General features: G+C 49.9%; 2 protein-coding genes across 3 annotated transcripts; one reads left to right on the top strand and one right to left on the bottom strand.

The window, feature by feature from the left end:
* The first annotated feature begins 652 nt into the window (after nucleotides 1-652).
* Nucleotides 653-10154, top strand: LOC119219465 (trafficking kinesin-binding protein 1-like). 2 transcript variants are annotated; one of them, XM_037474702.2, is made up of 18 exons: nucleotides 653-824; nucleotides 1483-1677; nucleotides 3370-3446; nucleotides 3951-4067; nucleotides 4154-4257; nucleotides 4374-4467; nucleotides 4539-4617; nucleotides 4960-5090; nucleotides 5173-5247; nucleotides 5339-5476; nucleotides 5563-5639; nucleotides 5734-5973; nucleotides 6066-6343; nucleotides 8069-8187; nucleotides 8276-8486; nucleotides 8572-8677; nucleotides 8768-8896; nucleotides 8985-10154. In XM_037474702.2, the coding sequence occupies exons 3-18, from the start codon at nucleotides 3396-3398 to the stop codon at nucleotides 9568-9570; spliced, it is 2535 nt and encodes an 844-aa protein (XP_037330599.2). In that variant the 5' UTR covers nucleotides 653-824; nucleotides 1483-1677; nucleotides 3370-3395; the 3' UTR covers nucleotides 9571-10154. The 2 variants fall into 2 exon arrangements, with proteins under 2 accessions (XP_037330599.2, XP_037330600.2); XM_037474703.2 differs by lacking the exons at nucleotides 653-824; nucleotides 1483-1677 and adding an exon at nucleotides 1941-2788.
* Nucleotides 10155-13200: 3046 nt separating this feature from the next.
* On the bottom strand, nucleotides 13201-16181 carry cckb (cholecystokinin b). The gene is made up of 4 exons (XM_037474731.2): nucleotides 16020-16181; nucleotides 15413-15527; nucleotides 15130-15288; nucleotides 13201-13652 (listed from the first exon to the last, which is right to left on the bottom strand). Exons 2-4 carry the CDS (start codon nucleotides 15525-15527, stop codon nucleotides 13516-13518), a joined length of 411 nt encoding a protein of 136 aa, XP_037330628.1. The 5' UTR covers nucleotides 16020-16181; the 3' UTR covers nucleotides 13201-13515.
* Nucleotides 16182-25170: the final 8989 nt, after the last annotated feature.

The raw sequence follows: 25170 nt of genomic DNA, 5'->3' as shown, positions 1-25170 counted from the left end.
AAGTAACCAACTGCGGAAATTTCACAAGGTTATTAGTTTTTTTTAATAACTATTCTATTCCCTTGCCTTGTCTTCAAAATTTACTTATTTTGAGAAAACTGTTTTTATACAAATGTTTTCAAATGACAGTATTTTTCTGATTCATGGAGAGGTAAAAAACATTAGAAATATGTACGACACAAAAAATGTACCAAGACTAAATTAACTTGGCTTTCATCTGTAATAAGACGATGCCTCAATATGAAAAAACTGTGGGTGCTCAACTTGGGACGCCTTATCTTCAGAACTAAGAACCGCTTGATATTCGATTTCCCGTAGACGGATCAATGAAGTGCTCTTTCATATCGTGCCGTTATCAAGAGCTGCTCTTGACCCCCGTGTGCCTGCTTTCATCTCCTGATGAATAAAGAGTGGCGTCTGCAGTGGAGAGGCAGCAAAGTGCAGGGGCGAGTTGATGAGTGTGGACCCCCCCCCCCCCTCCCTCCTCCCTCCTCACCCCTTTCGTCTCCCCCCTCCCTCCTCTCCAGGTCGCTGTAGCTGCCGTGTCCTTTTTGTGTGAGAAGGACCTGAGTGGAGCTCCAGAGGGCCCCCATGGCCCCCGTTTCTCTCCAGCAGTGAGAGGTGAGCCAAGCTGGCCTCCCCGGCCCCCTCCCCGCCTCCGGCCCCGCCCCCGGCCCAGGACCCGGAACCGGACCCGGATCCGGACCCTGACCCGGATCCCGACCCCCACGGCAACGAGGAGCAGTATGTGAGCGAGGGCGCCTGCGGCCGGGTCGACGCACGCCCGTCGGCGCCTGACTGCAGGGACGCCGAGACCATCACAGGTGTGTGTGTGTGTGTGTGTGTGTGTGTGTGTGCGTGTGTGTGGACAGAAGAGAATAATTGCAAGTAGCTACAACGTTTGCAGGTGAGTCTGCGTTGAATGCAGCACTTCTTTAGATTTCATAATGTGTGTTACCTGTCTGACTACAAATAACACGATGACGTCAACTCATCATGTGACCATGTCTGTGTTCATAAACAATAGCATTAACCGGATTAAATCAAGTACAGGCAATAAGGAATAAATAGTTACAACGGATAACCTTCTTGCAAAAGCTGTATTGGTAAAATTTCTATAAAAACTCTGAACTGTTGTTTCTGTTTAGCGTGTTTTAAGTTATTCCAAAGATCATTTTTGGGGTTAATTCACTTGTGAAGAAAAAAAGTCATAATGTTAGGTTGAAAAACATTTAAATATTAGGTCAAAAGGTGTTTTTAAAAAAGTGAAAAAAGTCAAATTATGTAAAAAATGAGGTCACAAGGAGTTAAAAAAGTAACGACATGTTAGATCCAAAAATGTCTTGTTGTATTATTGACACACTGATTGAGATATTAGGGACCATGTGACCTCGACCCACTGACCCCATCAAGGCCTAATCAGCAGCTCACTGACACCCCCCCCCCACCCCCTCCCTCCCCTGTGGCCTCTGTGATGTCCAGACGTGTGCAACAGCACCGACCTGCCGGAGTTCGAGATCATCAGCCTGCTGGAGGAGCAGCTGCCGGTGTACCGGCTGCGCGCCGACACCGTCTACGGCTACGAGCGCGATGACTGGCTGCACACCCCCCTCGTCGCCCCCGACGCCCGGCTGGACCTGACCGCCGAGCAGATCGAAGAGACCCTCAAATACTTCCGTAAGTCTGTGCGGGGAGGACGTCACCGAGGAGAACGACACACAGAAAACACCCGTTTTCCCGGTGAAGGGTGTGCAGGGGGGGGGGGGGGGACACTGGAGATTGAACCGGTGTCACAATACATGAGAGATTTTTCCCACCCGGGTACATTTAATCCTTCAAGATAATGGAAATATTATCTACTTTAGTCTGAGACACACAATTCACGTACTTAAACTTACGTATGCTACTTATATAAGACTCATATTCTTTAATAAGTAAAAGTGGGACCGTTGTTTAAATGTAGGGAATAAAGCATATTCCACTACTTTTTAAATGTGTCACCTCTTTTAATTTGAGTTGAAATGCTGTTTCTTTAGTTTCTATTTAGTTTCTATCATAACAACGTATTTATCACCTGCCTCACATACATTTGATCCGTGTTCTTCTTCTCAATCTCCACTTTAGCTCATTCTGCTGAGTCAGTAAACGGCTTTAAATGTTATCCACAGCTTCCAAAGGTAGCTGAAAACACAAATGTTGCTCGTTATTGCTTAACTTAAGAACATTCCCTGTTTCAATGTGAAATGTATCATTGTGTAAATGTAAAGTGATGAATCACTTTACAGTTAGATTTGAGCTCTACGTGGTATCGTGTGTCTGGGCCTCTGTTTGCAGCGAGACTCGGTGTGTGAGCGAGTCGGTGCGAGACAGGGGTTTGTTTTTTTCGCGGGGACGGGCGTCGCCAGGGTAACGGCCCCCGGAGGCAGATAATTGTTGGGACTGCCTCGCGCAATTCAGGAGGAGCGAGGAGGCAGCGGCAGGGGGGCGAGGGAAGGATTTACGAAAGAGCAGGAGGAGAGCGATGTGGGAGTCCGTCACCGATTGGCTCTCCCGTCCATCCTCTCAATTGCAACGCAACGCCCCCCCACCCTCGCGGCCTCCGTGTTGGGTTGCCGTCTCTCTAGTCGCACTAGCTGAGCAGTAGGAGCAGGACGGGGGGTAAGGATCAGTGCTTCTCCTCCCCGGAAGGTCAAGGTGGGGGGAGCGATGGAGGACGAGCGCGGGGGGGACAGGTTGGCGAGGGACCAGCTGGAGCTGAGTGAGCGCCACCGTAAGGAGGACGAGGAAGGTAAAGCACGTTTATGAACTATGCAGCAACGTGAAAGAGAGGTTTAGCGATGTGATGAGCGAGTTTAATAGTTCTTAAATGTAATTTTAGGATCTCCAGCAGCCAGCTGTTGCAGACTCACACACAGCGGAGCTTTTCGCCTCCTCGTTTAAGAGGAATTCTTTTGCGGCTTTGAGTTTGCTCTGTTTTGACACATCGGCCTTCGAGCGCACACGACTCCCACTAATGGGCCTGAGTGGCTCGTGAACTCTGTTTAACAGGAGAAACTCAAAGGGGATTATTTAGTGTTGCATTATAACACCGACGAGGATGGAAGAGAATCGACGGAAACAAAGTCGATGACTTCTGTCAGAGTCCGGAGTTTATTGATTGGAGCTCGAGTTCGATGGCGGCTCTCACATCAGGACCGACGTGGTGCTCTTTTTGTCCCAACATCGGATCAATGGGGGCGGAGCTGTCTCATCCCGATCGTGACCCCCCCCCCCACCTCTTGTGTTACATAACGTGATTTATTTGTTGCTTTGCATGCATGTATGCAGCGGATGGGTAACACGCTGCTGGTGTGCTTGCCGTCTCCTCAGTGCTATGTGCGGACCGAGTGGGCCAGATGACCAAGACCTACAACGACATCGACGCCGTCACGCGTCTCCTGGAGGAGGTGAGAGGCAACGCTTTTTGTTTTCTCGCAAGTGCGACCGAGAAGAAGCCGTAATCACATTGACACAAAAAACACCGAAAGCAGTGAGTGAAAGCTGAAATTAAAGCTCCATCGGACAGGAAGCAGACGTGGACAAACTGAGAGGTCCGGATGGTCCAGGAGAAGATCAGAAATAAAAAAAATTAGTGCTGTCAAACAATTTTATCACGATTAATCGCATTTATGTCACAGTTAACTTAAAACTAATCAGAATTAATCGCACATTTTTATCTATTCCATTTTTTTCTCCATAATTTTCATTTAATTTAATGCTCTTATCAACATGGAGAAGTGGATTGGCTTGCTTTATGCAAATGTTTTATTTAACTGAAAAACAACATGCGGTACAAAATGAAATTATTATTTAACTGACAGCACAAAAAAAAAAAAAAACTTTCAGTGTTTTATCTTGAAACCATCTGAGGAAGCTCACTGTCCCCCCCCCCCCCCCCCCCCCCCCAACAGAAGGAGAGAGACCTGGAGCTGGCCGCCAGGATCGGCCAGTCGCTCCTCAAGAAGAACCGGTCCCTGACCGAGCAGAACGACTACCTGGAGGAGCGCGTGGCGCAGATCGCAGAAGAGGTCCGTCCCGCCCTTTTTGCAAAACACCCGCTCCCCCCCCGACCCCCCCCCCACGGTCCTCACGCGTGTCACCGCTGCTCCTCCAGGTGGCGCAGCTGCACCACGAGCTGAACCTGAAGGACGAGCTGCTGCAGATCTACACCAACGCGGCGGACGAGAGCGAGGAGGACGAGTCCGCCAGCCCCCCGACGTTAGCATCCCTTCTTCCGTGTGCAGATATGTGTGTGTGTGTGTGTTCTCTGAAATCACACGCGTGTGGCAGCGTTAAAAGCAACACGTTTGTCCCGTGCTTCTATCCGTCCAAAGGGGCAAGAGGAGTGCGGTGGAAGGCGCTTTGGGCGGGACGCTCCAGAGGAAACTCAAGGAGCTGGAGGAGGAGAACGTTTCCCTCCGCTCGGAGGTGGGTCCACACACACACACACACACACACACTGGGACGTTATAGTGTTCATAATCTGTGTTTGTACACAGGCGCACCATCTGAAATCAGAGACGGAAATTTATGAAGAAAAGGAGCAGCAGCTGGTCAACGAATGTGTGAAAGAGCTCCGTAAGTGTCTGCGTGGTTTCTCTCGTGTTTGTCTCCACGTATCTGAACCTAAAATGAACAACTCAAAACAACTCAAGATTCAGAACGCATCACACGAGAATCAGATATGCAACATGATGTCATTCATCATGCAAATTGTTTGATGATCAATTATTTACAGTATTTCATGTTGTGTTTTTGTGTGTTTGATCCGAGAGATTTAAATGAACGACTATCTTTCTTTGATCCTTCTTTGAGCGCTTTTACATTATTGGTGTCTGAGGAGGACTGTAGTTCTTGGATAGTTCTGAACCGGATCCTTTATTCCTCTTGCTGTCTCGTGCCTCTCGTCTCTCCCGCCAGGGATGTCCAGCCTCCAGATCTCCACCATAGCGGAGGAATTGGCTCGCAAGACTGAGGACGCTTCGCGCCAGCAGGAGGAGATCACGCACCTCCTCTCCCAGATAGTGGACCTGCAAAAGAAAGCCAAATCTGTGAGCTCACTTGAACTCAAGGTGTCACTTGTTGTTCTACTCGGCTCGATTCTTCTACTCACTCCCACCCGCGTGTGTCTAGTTTGCGGTGGAGAACGAGGAGCTTTCTCAACACCTGGTGGCCGCCAAGGATGCCCAAAAGCAGCTTACAGCGGAGGTAACGTCCACGTCGACCCGCGTTCCGTCGCTCAGCAAACTGCGACCAGACGATCTCGTTCCAACAAGGTGATCCTCTCGTCCTCAAACAGCTGCAGGAGTTGGATGAGAAGTATTTAGAGTGCATCGAGATGCTGCAAGAGGCCCAGGAGGAGCTGAAGAACCTGAGGAACCGGAACGTCTCCGCTGGGACTCCGAGGCGCTACCATCCTCTGGGGCTGTACCCGATGGTGAGGCAGTGTGTGTGTGTGTGTGTGTGTGTGTGTGTGCGTGATCACGGTCCAGTCCTTTCGTGACGAGGGTTCCGTCGCCGCAGGATTCTCTGGCGGCGGAGATCGAGGGAACGATGAGGAAGGAGATGAGCCTGGACGACCCCGAGTGTGAGGAGCAGAAGTACGTACGCTCCTCCAGAGACAGAACGCACGCCGCACGCCGCAGGCGGCTCATTCTCACGTGTGTGTGCGTGTGTGTGTGTGTGTGCGCGCAGGGTCCATCGGAGGCGCGTGTTCGAGACGGTGAAAAACGTCAACCAGACGGTCCGCCAGCGCTCGCTGACCCCGACCAGCGCCAACATCCCGGGCTCCAACCAGTCTCTGTCGGCGCGGACCTCGCCCCAGTCCAGCGGCCTCTGCACGCCCCGCGCCGGCGAGCTCGGGGGCGAGGACGGCGTCGCCCTCGACAACCGGACGCAGAGCATCCTGATGGAGACGGCGGCCGGCCGGGACGGGTGAGATCACGCCCGTCGAACAGATCAGAGGTTGGTCCAGAGGTCCGAGGTCGGGTGCGGTTTCTGTGACCGGTTCTCTCTCCGACCCGCAGCCGGGAGAAGACGGCCAACGGCGCCGAGGACCTGCGGCTCGCCCTGCGGCGCCTGTCCCTGCGGCGGCAGAACAACCTGAGCGAGCGGCGCTTCTTCGAGGACGAGAGGGAGCGGAGACGCGGCGGCGGCGGCGGACACGGAGGCCCGCGCCATTCCCCGAGCCGGGAGGGCGCGCTGACCCCGTCGGAGAGCATCATGTCCCTCGGGAACCTCCACCTGTGGGCCTCGCGGGGGCCCTACCTCCCCGACAAACTGCAGATCGTCAAACCGCTGGAAGGTGAGGGCGGGGGGACAGACGGGGCGGGCCGCGAGGCGGGGAGGAAGCGGGAGGGCGAGCCCCACCGCCGGGGGCTCGGGGCGAAGAAAGGGAGCAAGCGGGGCCGGGGGGCGGAGGGGGCGGAGGGGGCGAGGCGGGCGGAGGGCCGGCGGGGGCGGTCGCTGGAGGGGGGGAGGGGCTGGGGGTGGGCGAGGAAGACCGCCGCCGGGGTCGAGAGGGAGAGGGGGAGGAGGTGGGCCAGAGAGCGCGCCGCCGGCAGCGGGAGGGCGAGCGGCGCCAAAGACGGGCCGCTGCCGCTGATGCTCTTCAACTCCTTCTGGTCTCTGATGCACCACCACAAATCGGGCAGTTTCGCGTCCCCGCACAGCTATTACAAAGACACGCAGCCGCGGGGGTGGCTGTAGGCGGAGTCACCCCCCCCCCCCCCTCAACACCTGTGGAGACCTGATTCCACCTGTAGGCCCGTGACTTGATGATGTCACAGCGGTTTGAACCCAGACCGAGAGCAGCAGCCTTTAATAATGGTGTTTGGGGATTTAACCCTCGGAAGAGGCTTCTCGTGCTGCCCTCTGGTGGTGGCAGTTCAGACTTCACCTTTAAGCACATCTGGAAGTCTCTATGACATGTACGGCCTTTTACTCAATTTACTCATTTTCTTCCCGGTCTTCTCTCCGGCGTCTTTGGTCCAGATGCAACCAGAGGCAACGGGCATTTATCAAAGGAAATATATATAAATAAATATATGCACAACCATAACTAAGACAACTTATATACTCCCTCTTAATTCACTCCACAGCTGGGCATAATGGGATAGTAATGAACAGATGTAATTCCTTTATGTTGTTTAATTTTAGCCTTTATATATTTAAAATGTGAAGCGCTACGATGCAAGTAAAAAGTTTGGGTGATGTATATAATGTACAATGAATGAATATAATCGTCTTCGATAACGACATCTTCTGAGAACAGGAGGAGCTCGTTTGTGTTCATCACGGCGTTTCCTCGCTTAAAGCCGCGCTGTAAATGTGATGTTTGAGATGCACGGAGATCGAGAGACGAGGCCTAAAGAAACGCCGGGTTCACATTTGTTTATTTGTACTTATTTGCACCTTCTCATGTCCTAATTTATTCTGTCTGTCTTTACCATTTATCATTTATCTGTCCTGTCTTTTCTGATCTTTTTGTTTGCTTCTTCTGTCACTTTTTCTGTTTCAATTTCTTCACGTGGCAAATAAAAAACTTTTCTCATTCTACTTGCTCCTCCATTTCATTTTCATCATTTTGCTCTTCATCACCAGCGTGTCTTTGTTTGTCATTTTGAGCACTCGTTTCTCCTCGTTTCCCTTTTCATGGATTTTCTTGTTGAACAAACTCATCAGGAAAGTATTTAATGTCATTGAATGCACACTTTTATTGGTTATTGCTTTTCTCTCATCAGCCGTATGCTAGAATGTGATACGTATAAGATATCTGCAAACATACACCTACCTGTACATACGTACGGCTCCACAGAACCAATAACTACACATTTATTATATTTGACACATAAAAGTAAAGCCTTGGGACGCTTTGTGAACAAAGATGTCTTTTAAAAACCTCAAATGACGGACGATATAAGAGGCGGTTACACGCGTAGAGTCATAAGTAAGCGCTGTGTGTGTGTGTGTGTGTGTGTGTGTGTGATGCTAAAGACATTGAGCACGTCGCCCCGTGTGTCTCCACCAGGCTCCGCCACGCTGCACCACTGGCAGCAGCTGGCCCAGCCGCACCTCGGCGTGATCCTGGACGCCAGGCCGGGCGTCGTGCCGAAGGGCTACAGACCCCTCGAACTAGAGCTGGAGCAGGTCTGTGTGTGTCTGTGTGTGTGCAGCTGAGTCTGCGCGAGAATGTTTATGAATGTACCTGATCCTCCTCCTGCGTCTGCGTCTCCAGGCGTATCCGTGGGGGGGCCTTGGGGAGGAGGAGGAACCAGGGGAGCAGTACTTCCAGAACCTCCCCACCTCCGCCGCCTTGCCAGCCGTGCCACCCGCGCCCTCCGGCACGGTGGAGGCCGACCCCCCGGGCCCGCCCGCGCCCAGCCTCGCTCCACCGTCCCCGCCCTCCCCGTCCCCGTCGCCACACCTCAGCAACACGGACGTCCTGGGTGAGGACGCGGCGTTGCCAGCACATGTTTGTGTGTGTGATAATTAGCTGTCTGCGTGACCTTTAACGCGACCTTTTACTTGCAGCTGGGTACTACCCGGGTAAATCCATGGCCCACACCAGCTCCACCTACACCTTCACCACGTGCCGGATCCTCCACCCGACCGACGAGCTGACGCGGGTCACGCCCAGGCAAGCGGTTTGATCGCTCAGCTCTTCGCGGCCACTTCCGGGCAGGTCTCGGATCAGATTTAGTGTTTTCTAATCGCCTCCCTTTTCCAGTCTGAACACAGTCCCGACGTCGTCATCGTCCTGCGTGATGACCAGCAGCCTGCTCGCCACCCCGGGCGCCACGCCCTGCACGCCCCGCAGGCTCGGCCTGCGGCCCTCCGAGTCCTCGACCAACCTCAGGCACGGAAATCCCCGTTACTTCTGTCTTGTTTCCTGTCTCACTGTGAGTGACGTTGCCCCCCCCCCGTTGTTTGCCGTGTTTGTGCAGAGACGCGACGCGCACCACCAGCACCTCCCTGGGCTTGGTGCGCCTCCTCCAGGAGAGAGGGATCTCCGCGGCCATGTACCACCAGAGCCAGGGCAACGCAGGAGTCCTGTTCAGCACCTCCGTCGCCCCCAACCGGGGGGCGCCGCGCCCCGACCCCCTGCGCCGCTCCGCCGCTCCCGGCTCGCCGGCCGCGGGGGGGGAGGCCGCGTCGGCCGCGCCGACGCCCGCGGGCTTCGACTTCAAGAGCCCCTCCTACGACAACTTCCTGACCTCCAGACCGGCGCGCTCCATCCTGATGGAGGTGACGGGGGAGACGAGGGGCAGGCAGAGGGGGAGGGATTGCGAGAGCCAGACGGACGTCAGCGTGACCGTCCACAACCTGAACCTGCTGGACAAGGTGAGGCGGCTGGGCGTGCCCGGGGCGCCGGGGGGCGGAGCCATGAGTCCCGCCCCCATCCTGGGGCCCCTGGGAGGGCTGCGCAGGTCCGGCTCCGCTTTCGGGCCCGATGGAATGAGGAGGAACCGGAGTTATCCGGCTGGGGTCGGGGCCAGCATGGCCATGAAAGCCCCGGGGCCCCCGGAGTAGTGACCGCCGGTCAGCCCCCCCCCCCCCCCCCGCGGCCGAGACACTGAGCCACACTTTTCCCGCACTGCGCTGACCAGCCGCTCATCATCACGCTCTCTGAAGGGGACGCCCCGACTGAAAAAAATGGAAATAAGCCCGCTACGCCGGTCGCTACGCCGGCCGCTACGCCGGTTGCTACGCCGGTTGCTAGGCAGGTTGCCACGCCAACCGTGCAAACATGGCCGGCCACGTTGATTTGAATGGGAATCGTACTTCTATTTTATTTCTATGGCGCCACAAAATGCAGCCCGGGGCTAAAAGGCTAACTGAATGCTAGCGGGCTGAAGCCGTTGGCCGATGAGCGTTGAAAGGCACCGCTGAGGCCCCTGCAAACATGTCACTGCACGGCTCTCTGACCTATTGCATATTTGAATGCTTCGGGTTCATTAAAAAAAAATGTATTCAGCCTGAAATTTGCATTTGACAGCTATACTCACACGTAGCGTTAAGCGATCTGAGTCTTCCCATCATGCTGATTGCTCACTTCTGTCTTTTTATCAAATTTATTTATTATTTTCTTTTCGGTATGACAACTTGTAAAAACGTCGCTCTGGCCTTTACCTTCCTGGTTGTTCACCCAACAAAAAGTCGTTGGTCTCCCCACTGGTTTGGGCAGGATTTAACAGTGGTCTGATTCAAAAAGCAAAACGACTCATTTTTTTTCTCCAAATTTTTGCAGCCATGCAAAATGCGCTCAAATGATTAAACGACACATGTAAAAATATGAGAATATAAAAGTAGCTTAATACAATTGAATTTGATTATTTATTTAAAATAATATATATATGTGTGTGTATATAGTGCTGCTGTTCACTTGCATCTCTGCTTTGGAGACTCACTCTGCTGGATAGATGTAGGACTCCCTGAAAAACACCCACCGAACCCCATCCTGAAAGCTGCAATCTGGCAACGAAACAAACGCCTTTCTTCTTCTTCTTCTTCTTCTTCTTCTTCTTCTTCTTCTTCTTCTTCTCCACCGCTGGATCAAGGTCCACCGTTTTGTAAGTGATTCAAAACCCGTCACCAAATACATCCAAATACTTCACCCTGGAATCCCTCTTGAACTAATTAGGCGTGAGTCTGACATCGCGTCAACTGTGCATTCCTAATTGGCCGTTAGAGGCGGATCGATGCGCCGAGGCCCCCCCGCAGAGGGAATTCAGAGGGGGCCTCGACCCATCTGTCTTTGATCGTTTGTTCCTTTCCTTCCCGCGTTGGACGAAGGCTGCAAAGGGCCGTAGTTGCAGTTGTGTTTATTTATTTGAATAAATCTCATGAACTTAACCTGTTTGTCACGTGACTCACTGTGTATTTACACCGTCACCCAATCGGCAGCAAGGGCCTGCTGAGGCAGTCGTTAAAGTGTGCGAGCACCATAAGGAGGCTTTTTTTCAAATAAAAATCCCCCGATCAAACAGTGACTCAGTTGGTTTTTGTTCGCCCCCCCCCCCCCCCCCCCCTCCCTCGGCGAGACAGGAAGGATCCCACACAGGAGATCATCGTCCTCCCCTCCGCCAGCAGATGGAGCTCACTAATAACCGGTGTCCGTCCGTCGCAACCCCATCACCCGTTCTCCATCTGCATCTTGTCCCTCCGAGGGGGGAGGGGGGGGTACGACGAGGGAGGTGCTGGGGAGCCTTGATGCGAGGAGATGAGATGAGAACTTCAGACGTCGCTGACGTACGTCTCTCGCCACGAGGACATTTGTCCTCTTGGCATAACGTTTTGGTGACGTGGTTCAAATCCACCTCCTCCTGAGGGTTTTTTTTTTTTTGGTGCACCGCCTCCCTGCCGCCCCCCCCCCTCGTTGTTCCCCCACGCCAGCAGAAGGCCTTTGAACCCGTCGGGCCCCGTTTCCCACCGGATCCCCCGGAGAGCTCGGAACCATCTGCTGGGTCTTCATTGCGTTACAGGAGCTGCTGTCCCTTCACGTCCCTCCTTTCAGTGCGCGATCGGGGGCCCGAATCGCTCCACGTCCCGGGCCTTCCTTTTTTTTTTTGTCTTAGTTGCATCATCGCCCGCTGGGCAGATCTCCACATCTGTTGATTCTCTCACACACACACACACACACACACACACACACACTTAGTGGAGGCATTTACTGGCTTCCCAGTGAAGCCTTTTAACCTTCTCAGAGCTTTTTTTAACTCTCAAGTCGGCCTCAGATCTTTAAAAAAAACTACGTTTTCAGTCAATTCCCGCGCCCCCCCTCCCCGCCCTCTCAGGATCTCGAGTCTTCAAATGTCTGATTCAAGTGCATCCTCGATCCAGACCCGGTGTCTTCGATGCCCGACACACACACCCACACACACACACACACACACATAAACAGACAGCAAACCCCTCTCTGTCTCCCTAAAGGCGTCCCTTCTCTGAATAATTCACCGGGTCTGCTTGGTCCATCGATCCCTCGCTGCAGAGACACATCTTTCACTTAACACGCCGGGCCCGCGGCGCCGTAACGAGCCCCTCCATCACCATTCAGCACCGCCGCGCGGATTCCTCCTCTTTTCCTTGTCTGCAGGTTGCACTCTCTTCTGTCCTCGTTGTTTGCATCATGTCGACGGGGGGGGTCCAGCGGGTCGATACTGCGTCGTCGAATCTCTTTTACTTTCGTTGCCACGAGAAGTTTAAAAAACGTTTCCTTCGCCGAGCACCAGATCACTTTAAGAGCCGTTATGGCGGCCAGAAGCTTTAATAATTCAGACAGATATCAGCTCAGGTTCCTCCTCTCGAAGCCGCTGACTTCCGTCTCCTTCGTTTGGCCCGTCGTCTCCCCCCCCCCTCCCCCCCCCCGCATCGGACACCTCTCCCCTCGTTACCCAATAATCCGCCCGCGGTGCGGCCATTTTGTTTTTCATGGCTTTGCATCATGTGGAGCGTCATCGAGTTCTTCTCTTGACCTGCTGTGAAGAAGGATAACCAGGCGGACTCGTGTCCTCAGGGATCTGCGTCTTTCACGGAGATACGTACGACATATTTTTTTTTTTCGGGAGGAATTCATATGAACTGATCAGACGCCATCGAGTCTTATGTAACTTACGACGTAAAAATGCATCTGAAAAGGTCCTGGAAGCTCATCTTTTTTTTTTCAAATGAGAAATTCTGGATATTCATTACATGCTTGTTGTATTTTCAAAGTAAACTTCCGTCTTCACAGGACTTTTTAGGCTTAGGCAACAGCGTCACGTGATCAGAGACATGTCCCACAGATGGACATATTCCTTCATGCTTCCGGACTAAATGCATTTCCTTGCCAAGCGGAAAAAAAATCAGTTCTCCACTAATTTGAATTGTAGAGACTCTCAGTGGGAAGACAGATCGAACAAAAGCGGCTTCGCGTGTTATTTCTCACCGGCCTCCGTGTGCTCAGAGTGGAAAGAGAAGAAAATGTTCTCCTTCATCCTCACATCTACAAAACGTGTTCACACACACAGGGGAACCCTGTGATGCATGAGGGTTTCATGACGTTGGAATACTGAGCTCATTGCAGTAATGGGTCTCACAATCCCCTTTGATGAATGTTAACGGGTCCGATTCGAAGCAGCGTGCTGTTGATGATGATGTTGGAATAATTCATGAGCGGAGAGCGATGTTTCCAATCTTTATTCAGTCCCGTCTTCACACACCAAACCAATTCCCTTTTCCAACAACGAAGAAACCAGAGGAAACCAGAAACCGAAACACACCTTTGGACAGTGAGAGCTTTTCTGCGAAATTTGGCATTATGTATATTGCATCGTTACAGTTTTACAAACAAATGTACAACAAATACATCATGAATCGACTCTTTATTATGAGACAGCGGGGGGAGCCAGCGTTGCGTGGGTTTCTTTATTTATTATTATTTTTTTTCCCTTCATCCTTATTTACGCCGAGGTCCCCCCCGAGCCGGGACTCGTTTTTCTACGAGGAGTACTCGTATTCCTCCGCGCTGCGGCGCCCGAAGTCCATCCAGCCCAAGTAGTCCCTGTCCGCTATCCGGTGGTTGGCGCTCAGTCCGCTGCTTCTGCTGCTCGCTGTGGAGTTTCTACGCACAGAGCCTTGGAGAAGGAGGAGGAGGAGGAGGAGGAGGAGGAGGAAGAGGGGGGGGGGGGGTGGAGGCGATAGAAGGAGTGGGTGGAGGAGGAACAGAGCAGGGTGGAGGTTAGTATTCCTCAGAGTTTGTGGAAGAGGGAGAAACTTTTCCCGGGGTTGTGGGTTGATTCTGAGACAGCTGGAGGAGGCGGGTTTTAATTTTAATTAAACGTGGCAAAATAACAGAGAGAATGAGCTTCTTTTATAGTCTGAAACACTCCAGAGGATTCATTCATCTTTTTGGCAGTTTTGGGGCGAGAAAGGAAACATTTGATGTTCTAGTCTTCATGTTGATGCTTTTACTTTTAGAGTTTAGTTCACTTGGTGCTTTTACCATTTTTCTTTTTCACTGGTGGGAATATTTTGGTTCTAAAAATTCTAAAAAAGACCATTTTATTTGTCTCTTTGTCTCGTTATTCATCTCACATTCTCGCACCACATAACGCACCATTTGTGTGTAACCGTACATTTCTGACGGCGCGGGGCCTCTCTTCTTCTAAAACAGGAGGAGGAATGATATCTTTTTGCTAATCATTTGAACGCTAGAAGAGATGCTGTTTTCACTCCACCCACAGCCTCCTACGCACACACACACACACACGCGCGCGCGCGCGCACACACACACACACACACACACACGCACAATTTCCCTGGTGTGCTGAGAAGATCGGCTGCAGAAGTCTCGCCACCGACACCTCCCACAAGGCAACGTGCAGGCAAGTGAGCAGCGGGCACACAAACACCCCGGCGCCCACGGACGCACGCGGCGCCCCCCCCTCGGGGAGCGCGTGTCGATCCCAGCGCGACCTTTGACCTCTCACAGAATCACTCATTTTCATAAACTGTATACGGAAATATGCGAAATGTGGCTCCAAACTTTTCTTCAGAGGATTTTTGATGAGGTTGGAACATTTTCATTCTGGAAGTCTTGGTGTTGAGTGTGTGTGTCTGTGTGTGTGTGTGTGTGTCTGTGTGTGTCTGTGTGTGTGTGTGTGCGTTGCGTCGTAGAGAGATCAGAGCGCCGAGGAACATGAGGAACTACTTTTTTTCTTCGCATTGAAGAAGAAGAAGAAGAAGAAAACGGAGCAACTGGAAGCCAGTCGGGAGGGGGGGGGTCGGAGGGGGTGGGCGAGAAGATGGTATTGAGGCCAATGGCCGGAAGGCAGCGCACACTAATACGCGCTCTTCCAAACCACAAAAGCTTTTGAGACCCACTAATTCATTTTTACAAAGCTGGCTGTGTGCTGATTCCAGTAATTAGCCACATCGAGGGGAGGGGCCGCGGCGGGGGGGGGGGCACTGTGAAAATGAACCTTGCAAGAATACATAGTCAACAGATGTTTTCCTTCACAGCCACGCATGAATAAAACAACTCCCCCCCCCCCCCTCCCCCCCTTAACATCCTTCAAGACGGTGCAGGTGCGGCGAGGACGATTAACACACCTTTCCTGGACGAGATGAGTCTTGCCAGCAGCTCGCTGAGGTTGGCTCGGGGGTCTGCGTCCTCCTCCTCGCCCACGGGGAGAGCTTTGAGCTGGGGGGCAGAGCGGCTGTGTTGGACGTGGGGCCCCCCCAAGGTGTGGGTGGCACCCTCGAGGAGAGCTGCTCCGCGCACACACACACACACACACACACACAACAATGGCAGATAGGGAAAGTTAGAGTGATACACAGGTGCAACATGCCCTTTCTTTTCTTTTGTCCCCCCCCCTTAACAAATGAATACCTTCAGAGGCGACGGAGCGGTGGCCCTCGTCTAGAGGCTGGGGGGAGAAGGGGAGCCCCAAACAGCTCGTACACAGGACCAGCAGCACGACACACACACACAGCCCAGCAGCCATCTAAAACACACACAGGGAGGGGGTGGGGGGGGGGGGGGGGGGGGGGGGGGGGGGGGTTGGGGTAAACGGATGTGAGATGCGTTCGACACGACATAATCGTCCTCACTGAGAAACGATCACCGCTCCGTTGGCTGAATCAGAAACAGTATAACACCTGAAGGGGGGGGGGGGGGGTGTTTCCGTTTCAGCAGGTATCAAAAGTAAAAACCAGATTGGCTCATTTCCACCAATGTTTGTACAGGAAAAAGTCAAATGTCAAAACAATTTTTTATCAGAACCTAAAACAAATGACATATTTTAGTACGTTCTACTTTTCCATCTGAAAACAAAATGAAGGTGAAATCGACACAAAACGTGAAAATGTTCAAACATGCACATTCATGCCTGAATTCCCAGCTTCGTTCTAAATAATAACAAATAATTCTAACAAACCCATCGAGTGAAATGCTGAGTGCGGCATTAAGTGAGAGGGAGAAAGAGCGCTTTCCTTACCTTGAGGAACGAGGTTGAGTGTCAGAGTGTGTGAGAGTAAGCAGAGCACTTCTCTGGTGAGTGGGAAGGATGCCCCTTTTATACTCCCCGTGTGTGTGTGTGTGTGTGTGTGTGTCTCAGCGCACATCCTGTGTGTCCCTCGGTGTGTTTGCGAAGCCTTATGTGAGCATATTTGCTACAACCTCGACGATGCCAGCAGCGCGCTTCACTTTTATCGTCTCTGTTTGCCCATCATAAAAATTCAGAAGCTGTCTGCTCCACCGAAAAAACGTGTGTGCGAGTGAGACTGTGTGTGTCTGTGTGTGTCTGTGTGTGTGTGTCTGTGTGTGTCTGTGTGTCAATGATTCGGCTTATAAAAGCAAGGTTAAAATAAGTGTGAGAGTACTAAGTGTATTCTTATTAAGCACAACGTTAAGACACACATTTGAAATGCATTCATAAGTGTGTGTGTGTTTGTGGTTGATAGGGAGGGGAGGGGGGGGGGGTGGGTGTGTGGTTGTGTGTGTGTGTGTTTTTGCACACATACGCATTAGAAGTCAGTGGATGTTCACACTTGATGTGTGTTTGCAACATCCCCCCCCCCCCCCCCCCCCCCTTCTGCACACAGAATTAACCCGGCCGATCGATCAATCAGGCCCGTCTAACCTGAGTCACCTGCGAGTCGATAGCCAATCAGCAGCCTGATGCTTTTACTAACGAGGCCGGCGGCCCACGCGTCACGAAGCGGCGCCTCGGCGAAGGCCGTCCACGTCCACGGAGGGAGGAGCAACGCGCACACACACACCGCTTCACCGCCGCGCTCTGGTTAGACGGGATGAATGACACACACACACACACACACACACACACACATATATGTATTCAAAAGTAGCTCTGAAATGAAATATGGATCAAGTGCCCCCCGAAGAATAACGGCAATTACATCAGTGGAGGGTCCCTGTAATAATTAGCCACTGCTGCCCGGACTCTTGAGTTGAGCTGCTGCATGACACAATCCAACTGTAATGAAGGGTCAAAGGACTGAAATGCATATATATTAATAGACAGGGAACAACTTGAATAAGAAATGAATCGTTTTATAGGCTGTAGATTAAAACCCCTTTTAGAGGCCTTAAAAAGTGAGCCAAATACGTTCATAAACTATGTTGCACTGATATATAAAGCGGCCCGAATCACTCGGCTGCTGGGAAGCAAGCGCATGAACTACGCTTCAAACGCATGAACTACGCTTCAAACGCATGAACTACGCTTCAAACGCATGAACTACGCTTCAAACCATGAACTACGCTTCAAACGCATGAACTACGCTTCAAACGCATGAACTACGCTTCAAACGCATGAACTACGCTTCAAACCATGAACTACGCTTCAAACCATGAACTACGCTTCAAACGCATGAACTACGCTTCAAACACATGAACTACGCTTCAAACCATGAACTACGCTTCAAACGCATGAACTACGCTTCAAACCATGAACTACGCTTCAAACGCATGAACTACGCTTCAAACACATGAACTACGCTTCAAACGCATGAACTACGCTTCAAACCATGAACTACGCTTCAAACCATGAACTACGCTTCAAACGCATGAACTACGCTTCAAACCATGAACTACGCTTCAAACCATGAACTACGCTTCAAACCATGAACTACGCTTCAAACCATGAACTACGCTTCAAACGCATGAACTACGCTTCAAACCATGAACTACGCTTCAAACGCATGAACTACGCTTCAAACCATGAACTACGCTTCAAACCATGAACTACGCTTCAAACGCATGAACTACGCTTCAAACGCATGAACTACGCTTCAAACGCATGAACTACGCTTCAAACCATGAACTACGCTTCAAACCATGAACTATGCTTCAAACCATGAACTACGCTTCAAACGCATGAACTACGCTTCAAACGCATGAACTACGCTTCAAACGCATGAACTACGCTTCAAACCATGAACTACGCTTCAAACCATGAACTACACTTCAAACGCATGAACTACGCTTCAAGCGCATGAACTACGCTTCAAACGCATGAACTACGCTTCAAACCATGAACTACGCTTCAAACCATGAACTACGCTTCAAACCATGAACTACGCTTCAAACGCATGAACTACGCTTCAAACGCATGAACTACGCTTCAAACCATGAACTACGCTTCAAACCATGAACTATGCTTCAAACCATGAACTACGCTTCAAACGCATGAACTACGCTTCAAACGCATGAACTACGCTTCAAACGCATGAACTACGCTTCAAACCATGAACTACGCTTCAAACCATGAACTACGCTTCAAACGCATGGACTACGCTTCAAGCGCATGAACTACGCTTCAAACGCATGAACTACGCTTCAAACCATGAACTACGCTTCAAACCATGAACTACGCTTCAAACGCATGAACTACGCTTCAAGCGCATGAACTACGCTTCAAACGCATGAACTACGCTTCAAACCATGAACTACGCTTCAAACCATGAACTACGCTTCAAACCATGAACTACGCTTCAAACGCATGAACTACGCTTCAAACGCATGAACTACGCTTCAAACCATGAACTACGCTTCAAACCATCAACCACCCTTGAGTCCACGGCTTGTTTTCGTCTCCCCCTCCATCACATCGTCTCCCCCCCTCCATCACATCGTCTCCCCCTTCATCACATCTTCTCCCCCCCTCCATCACATTGTCTCCCCCTTCATCACATCGTCTCCCCCTCCATCACATCGTCTCCCCCTTTATCACATCGTCTCCCCCTCCATCACATCGTCTCCCCCTTCATCACATCGTCTCCCCCTCCATCACATCGTCTCCCCCTCCATCACATCGTCTCCCCCTTTATCACATCGTCTCCCCCCCTCCATCACATCGTCTCCCTCTTCAACCTTCATATTCACGTCTTTCTCGCCCCTTTCTACAGGCACCACCAGAAGACGTGAGCGTAGGAGGGGAGGTTATTGGCCAATTGGAATGAATTAACCATGCCGAGTGGGCGGTTAGAGTGTGTGTGTGTGTGTGTGTGTGTGGGTGGGTTTGTGCGCTAAGACGTACCCTTTGTAAAGTGTACTTGAGTTTGAGATGTGGATTCAGTGACCTCTTGAGGGTGACCTTTCACCTCCTGGCGGCTAACTGTCGGTCGCGATGCACGCAGCACACGTCCCGGACGGACAGCTTAAATGATGGTTAAGGCATCTAATTAGTGTCAGACGTGGAAAAAAAACAAAAAAAAAAAAAAGATCAAACTTGAATCTGCAATCATGAGACGGCGAGGGACCCCGAGTCGAGTGCGTTTGCTACAGCTTCGGTTTGCAGTTAGTAAACAAGCTAAATAATGCAAAGATCTATTACCGGCTCAGACACGCGCACTCGGACGAGGGCTGTGTGATAATTAAATACGATAAAATAAAATACGATAACCTGTCGCCTTTAGCCGGGAACCATAACGGGACCATGTCATAAATCGAGATTCCAAAGAATAATACGCAATTTAATTCATTTTAACAAGCAAATAAACAGTCATTCATTTACTTTATCACCAGAACAACCCCCCCCCACCCTATGTGGTAAATATCCTCATTGAGGAATGAGACGGCGTGCGGGGGGCACGCGATGCATCGACCCGGCGGACCGTCTCTCGGTGGTTGTACCTGTTGAGCTGATAATGAAATCTGCGCCGGGTGGGTCTCAATTCAAAGCTCAGCGGGAGCTTGGTGTCTGCAGGAACGCTCCATCTGCTAGTGTCTGTAGGAAGAGCAGTCCAGTGTAATCCCTTTAAAAATGAAAAAATAAAGTATGTAAAATGAGTTTAACATCAAAATGAGAAGTTTTTTTTGTCTTTTTGTCCCTTAAAGGAAGCAATCATCAATGCCTATCTGCATTATCACTCCAAAGCCTTTTAAGAATGTGTATAAATCAGTGAGTGATACAAGAAGAATAAGAGTTTTTTAAGAGTTTGGGGAAAACGTCATTTAAATAATAATCTCTATTTAGATTGCACCATTTGGTGAATTTAGAGAGAAATGTAAAGTGGTATAATAAACAGCTAAATGTATATTTTGAATGGCTTCTTTTATAGTCTGAAAGACGATTGGCAGAGCGAGAGAAGAAGATTTATTCAGACGAGTAGTGAAAAGAAGATGTATAAATGAGAAGAACCCTTCTGGTAAACACAACACCATCATCATCATCATCATCATCATCGAACAGCAACGCCTTCTTCCATCGGACCAACCAGCCTCACATTGGTTCCGAACCATTTCCACCTGATCTCCTCGGCCAATCGGGGACGATCTCTGGGATCCGAGCCACTTCAACCCAGGTGGCATCAATCTCCCCCCCCCCCCCCCCCACCCCCATTTGGAGCCAATTAGTCAAATGCACTTTGGTCAAATATATTAATCAAACTTAACTTCTCAGGAGCAATAAAGAAAAAAAAACGAAAACCTTTTGAGTGAAGAGAAACAAGTAAACAAAATTGATTGGAAATTGATTAAAAACAGTGTGAAAAATGGAGGAGTAGAAGTTATTGAAACTCGTGTGGTGACGTCGGCGCGTTGTGTGAATGAATCTCCCAGGAGATGGATCCCCGGTGTGAGGGGGGGGTGTGTGTGAGGGGGGGGGGGCAGGAAGACCTCTATCACGCTGTGTGCTCCGATTGTTCCGACTCGCTCGGTGATGAGACAGAAACTTGCCTCGCCCCCACCCCCCGGCGCCGGGGCCCTTTGTGAGGGCCGCGTTCACGTGTATCATCATGTGCAAATTGCTCAAATCTTGTTCCAAAGGCCTGCGCCGTGTTCTCCCGTAACGGGGAACGCGGTCGCACCAGGGCGCCTGTGCTGAAAGAGAGCCGCCGTTTTCATTTACATCGGATTCCCGGCTCCCTCGTTTGTCAATTTACCGAAAAGAAATTAAACTGACCTTCGAACAACAGGGGGGGGGGGGTTCCGTTTTAATGTCCCCGCGAGGATGAGCAAATGAGATGTGGAAGGACCAGAGAGGAGAGGGAAGGTATGATTTGAAGGGCGAGCGGGTGGTTTAGGAGACTAATGTCTGATGCGTGCCGGTGGAGAGGAGGTGGGGGGGGGGGGGGAAAGGAGAGGGGGGGGGGCTCTGTGAGGCTGATCCTTGTGAGAACTCCACAAACTTCAGCTCCGATGGACTCAAAGGGCTTCGGTCGATACTATTGATCGGCGTGGATGAAGACGTCGGGTTTCCTCTTTCAGGCCGTCTCGGTCAGTGGATGAATGCCTACAACTACCAGCGATACCTAGTGACCCGCCAGGTGATTTAAGGGAATAACACAAGCCCAACGTCATGAAGCATAACCTGCTTCATGGCGTGTTTAACTATAAATAGGACCATCTTTTAAATAATAAACAGCATGTGGCATTGAAGAAGAAGAGTTTAAACTAGTCACTGAGATCAAACAGAGCCAAAGATAGAACATGCGTGTTTATACTGTCATTATTATTAATGTTATTATTATAATTACTCCACACTACTATCCTACTGAATCGAACGAGTTTTGATTCCACCGTTATCACTGGCATCGCTAGCCAGTGCAAAACCTGTGCTAACCAGCGCTAACTACTGCTAACCAGTGCTAACTTGTGCTTCCCAGCGCTAACCTGTGCTAATCAGTGCTAACCAGTGCTAACCAGTGCTGACCAATGCTTCAACACGCTGCTGAGACAGAAAAAACATGTTTAAAGATCTATTTTCTAATTTAAGCGCATCAATATTTATTTCATATTTTCTCAGAGCAGAAAGGATTTTTGCCCTCGGCTTCTTACTTGCAAACTGCTCCTTAATATCGGGATCTTCAACTTTTTCTCTTCACAACTTGTTGCGTAACAGTTTCTTATTTAGAATTTGGTTCCGTCTATTGTCCAAAAGTAAATATTAAATACGTTTTTACTGTAGATCTTACAGCCTCTAGCTCACCAGTACAAGGATGCCTCTCTGCAGCAACATCTACGATACCCATCAACAGTCAGTGGGACAAGACGTCCAGCCAAGGAGAGCCCACGCTTTGACCGCAGTTTCAAATACGCCAAATATGTCACAATTTAGGACATCCAACAGAAATATATTCCTTGCACATACGAATGTAAATATTCTCCAGTCATTTTAGGGCGAAATGATACCAATCCTCTCTCCTCAGCACCGGACTCGTTGCCGGGGGAAATGCCATCACCCCCCCACTAGACAATTTGCCTTTATTTCCAATAGAATTTGCATCCTAACATAGTTTTTTTTATTTTTTTTCAAAACTTTTTTTAACCTAACATTTTTCGACTTTTTTATTACATTTACATGTTTTTTTCATGCAGAAAAACCTTTTTTTGATTGTTTTTACAAAACGTATTTTGACTTAACATTTTTAATGTTTAAAAAAAAAAAAATAGACTTAATATTTTTTGCCTATTTTTTTTCATTACATTTTTTGGATACAATGATATCTTAATATATTAAGAGTTTTGTATCCATTTTTTAAAGTGGGTCAGAGTAACTTCGTGTAGTATGATGTAAATGTAAATATGTATTACAGAGGTACACCAGCTGAAAGAAAAAATAAAACCAAAACAAAACTCTAATCAGATCTGTCTTTTAAGGCCTTGATACACAGTTTCTTGATCTCGTGCACCGCTTGTGTTGCCAAGCCAACGAGTGTTTGACATGTAAGCGGTGAATGAGTGAACAAGGGAATGATATCAAACAGGAGTCTTGAGTTGCGTATCCTGCCCGCTTGATGGACTGTTTCTCTTGAATCTTGAGTTTATTCGTCCCAGCTACATTCTAGCAGTAGTAGTTGGTTTTTCTTCAGAAAACACAGCAAAATGGTGTTTTTGTTTTACACAAAATCTTTGCTGATCTCTACAGCTGCAAATAGCAAACATAATCTTTAAAACATCCAAAATATTGATTGAAGAAATGATCCCATAATTACTTCACTTGAAGGTCTCTGTGTATGCCTGAGGAAATGCAGAACTACAGCGTGTTCATCTGCGGAGGTAATGACCTCGTTGTGCTCACACTATATGTGTGTTTACTCCGGTTTGTTTGTCGGGGGGGAAACAACATTATTCAAACTCTGGCGGCACCAAACAACAGCATTCAGTCAACTCAAAGCCAGCAGCGGAAATGTTTGTTTTTCAACCCAAACTGGGCACATGTGAAAATGAAATCCCATCAACAGCTAACACCCCCCCCCCTCTCCCTCCCCCCCCCCCCACCATCTCCTACCAAACAGCTCTTCTTGGAAACAACAGAATGAACCATTTCCCCATCACATGGTCACATCCCGTTATCACACCATTATAAGCCTAAGGTGACAGATGCCTACAGTGTTGCTGTTTGTTACCACTTGTTTTCACAGGCCTCTCTTTTTGGTCTGTGAATGCAGCAGCATTGTTCAAACCAGTTAATTATGGCCAATATATGTATAATATTTCACTTATGTAAACGGGCGAAAGAAGCCAGAAAGATGCCGTGTGAATGTTCTCACTCGGGACAATTAATAAAAATAAAAAAAACGCAGGTTACAAAAATGAAGCACAGACGCAGTATTTTAAGCCAAAGTCTATCGTGCCCAATTAAAGCTCCAGGGACCAGCGCCAGTCACCGCCAAAATCTGCAGAACGGCGCGTGGGCGTTCTGACCAATCAGCGATCGCTCTGCTCCACACGACCCTGAAAAAGAGAAGCTTCGAGTAACCGAACCTGTCGAAAGACTCGTGTCTCTCGTGTAACTGCTGCTCTGCATCGTGTCTTTGTGTGTGTGTGTGTGTGTGTGGGGGGGGGCTTTGTGTCTCGCACCCCTTGTGTTTGCCAAGAAATGGGGAACAAACTCTTACTTTTGCTGCGACTTTCTCTCTGTGCGGCTCTGTTGGCTCGCCGTCCATTTTTTAGACACTTGTTGACTGCTAAAGACAGACGGGGATTTAATGAGTCGCTGTCCCGGCCTCTGCCTCCGCCGCCCTCCTTCCCGTTAGATGTCAAATCCATGAGGCGTTTGGCCGCCTGTTGGCGGTGCGGGAGCCGTTCTGTGCAGACTCCCGGAGGACACGTCCCCTTTCCCCCCCCCCCCGAGGGCCTGATAGATTTACAGTCCTGTGCTGAGAAAAAACGGTGAATTACTGTAATAAAGTCAGGGAAGTACAATTCTTCACTCTGAACGTAGGTGGTGTGCATAGGAGGGTGGGCGTGCTGGATGTGCTACGTGACGTCACCCACCGGATTGAGGACGACGCCATCTTGAAACGATCAGACCCTTTCAAGTTGACGGGCAATCAAAGGAAAATTGGATCTGACTGTAAGGAGCAATTATTACCAAAGAAGGCCAAAGAACAAAGGGTGCCGCCGGAGCAGATACAGATTTTCATTACTTTAGATGAGCTACTTTCGGATGAATCGGTCCCTCCATCTCTCCGGCCAGATGTGGACCTCTTTTGAGTTTCTCCGGCTGCTTTCATTGCAGAGAGAAATTCTGAAAAAAAAAAAAAAAGAGTAGAGAAAACGTAGAGAGCCTCGTTCTTGCATCTCTGATGACTTCCGATTGTGACGAGCCGACAATTATCTATGTGCAAAATGTCGCTTTATAACATTTCTCTCTGCACCGTTGATCGTCTTTATGAGAGGGCGGCGAACCAGAAAACACTTTTTATTTCTAGGTCAACAAGGTTCTGGTAACATCTTAAAAATCCTTGCTTTCCCTTTAATGAGACACTAAACGATCGCGAGCTGAGCCGACGACCTGTGCAACTAAACTCACACACACACACACACACACGCTCACAGGTAAATTACTCTCATCTTATTGCAGATGGACGTACGCAGCCTGCGGACCTTCTCCAATACACAATGCAAGGTACACTTGTGTGGATCATAATGAATATTTCATCCCTGGCATTCCTTGTCTGGAGAAGCAGATGGTACCTGTTTCGCCTCGCGTGCACCTGGACCCCGTTGTCGAATTAGCATTTGAGAACGTCTCGTCTTAATGTCCTCCCCCCCCCTTCGGTCTCTCTGTCTGATCCGGGGGACGCGCTCACTTTCCAGGAAACATCCGGTTAGTTGGGCCTGAGAGGAGGAGATCGGCTGCTCGATATCTGCTCGATTTTTTGCCACATTTTTCATCT

The sequence above is a fragment of the Pungitius pungitius genome, chromosome 17, assembly GCF_949316345.1.
Source record: "Pungitius pungitius chromosome 17, fPunPun2.1, whole genome shotgun sequence".
Lineage (NCBI taxonomy): Eukaryota > Metazoa > Chordata > Actinopteri > Perciformes > Gasterosteidae > Pungitius > Pungitius pungitius.
The sequence above is the reverse complement of the archived record's forward strand: the minus strand, read 5'-3'. Positions and strand labels throughout refer to the sequence as shown.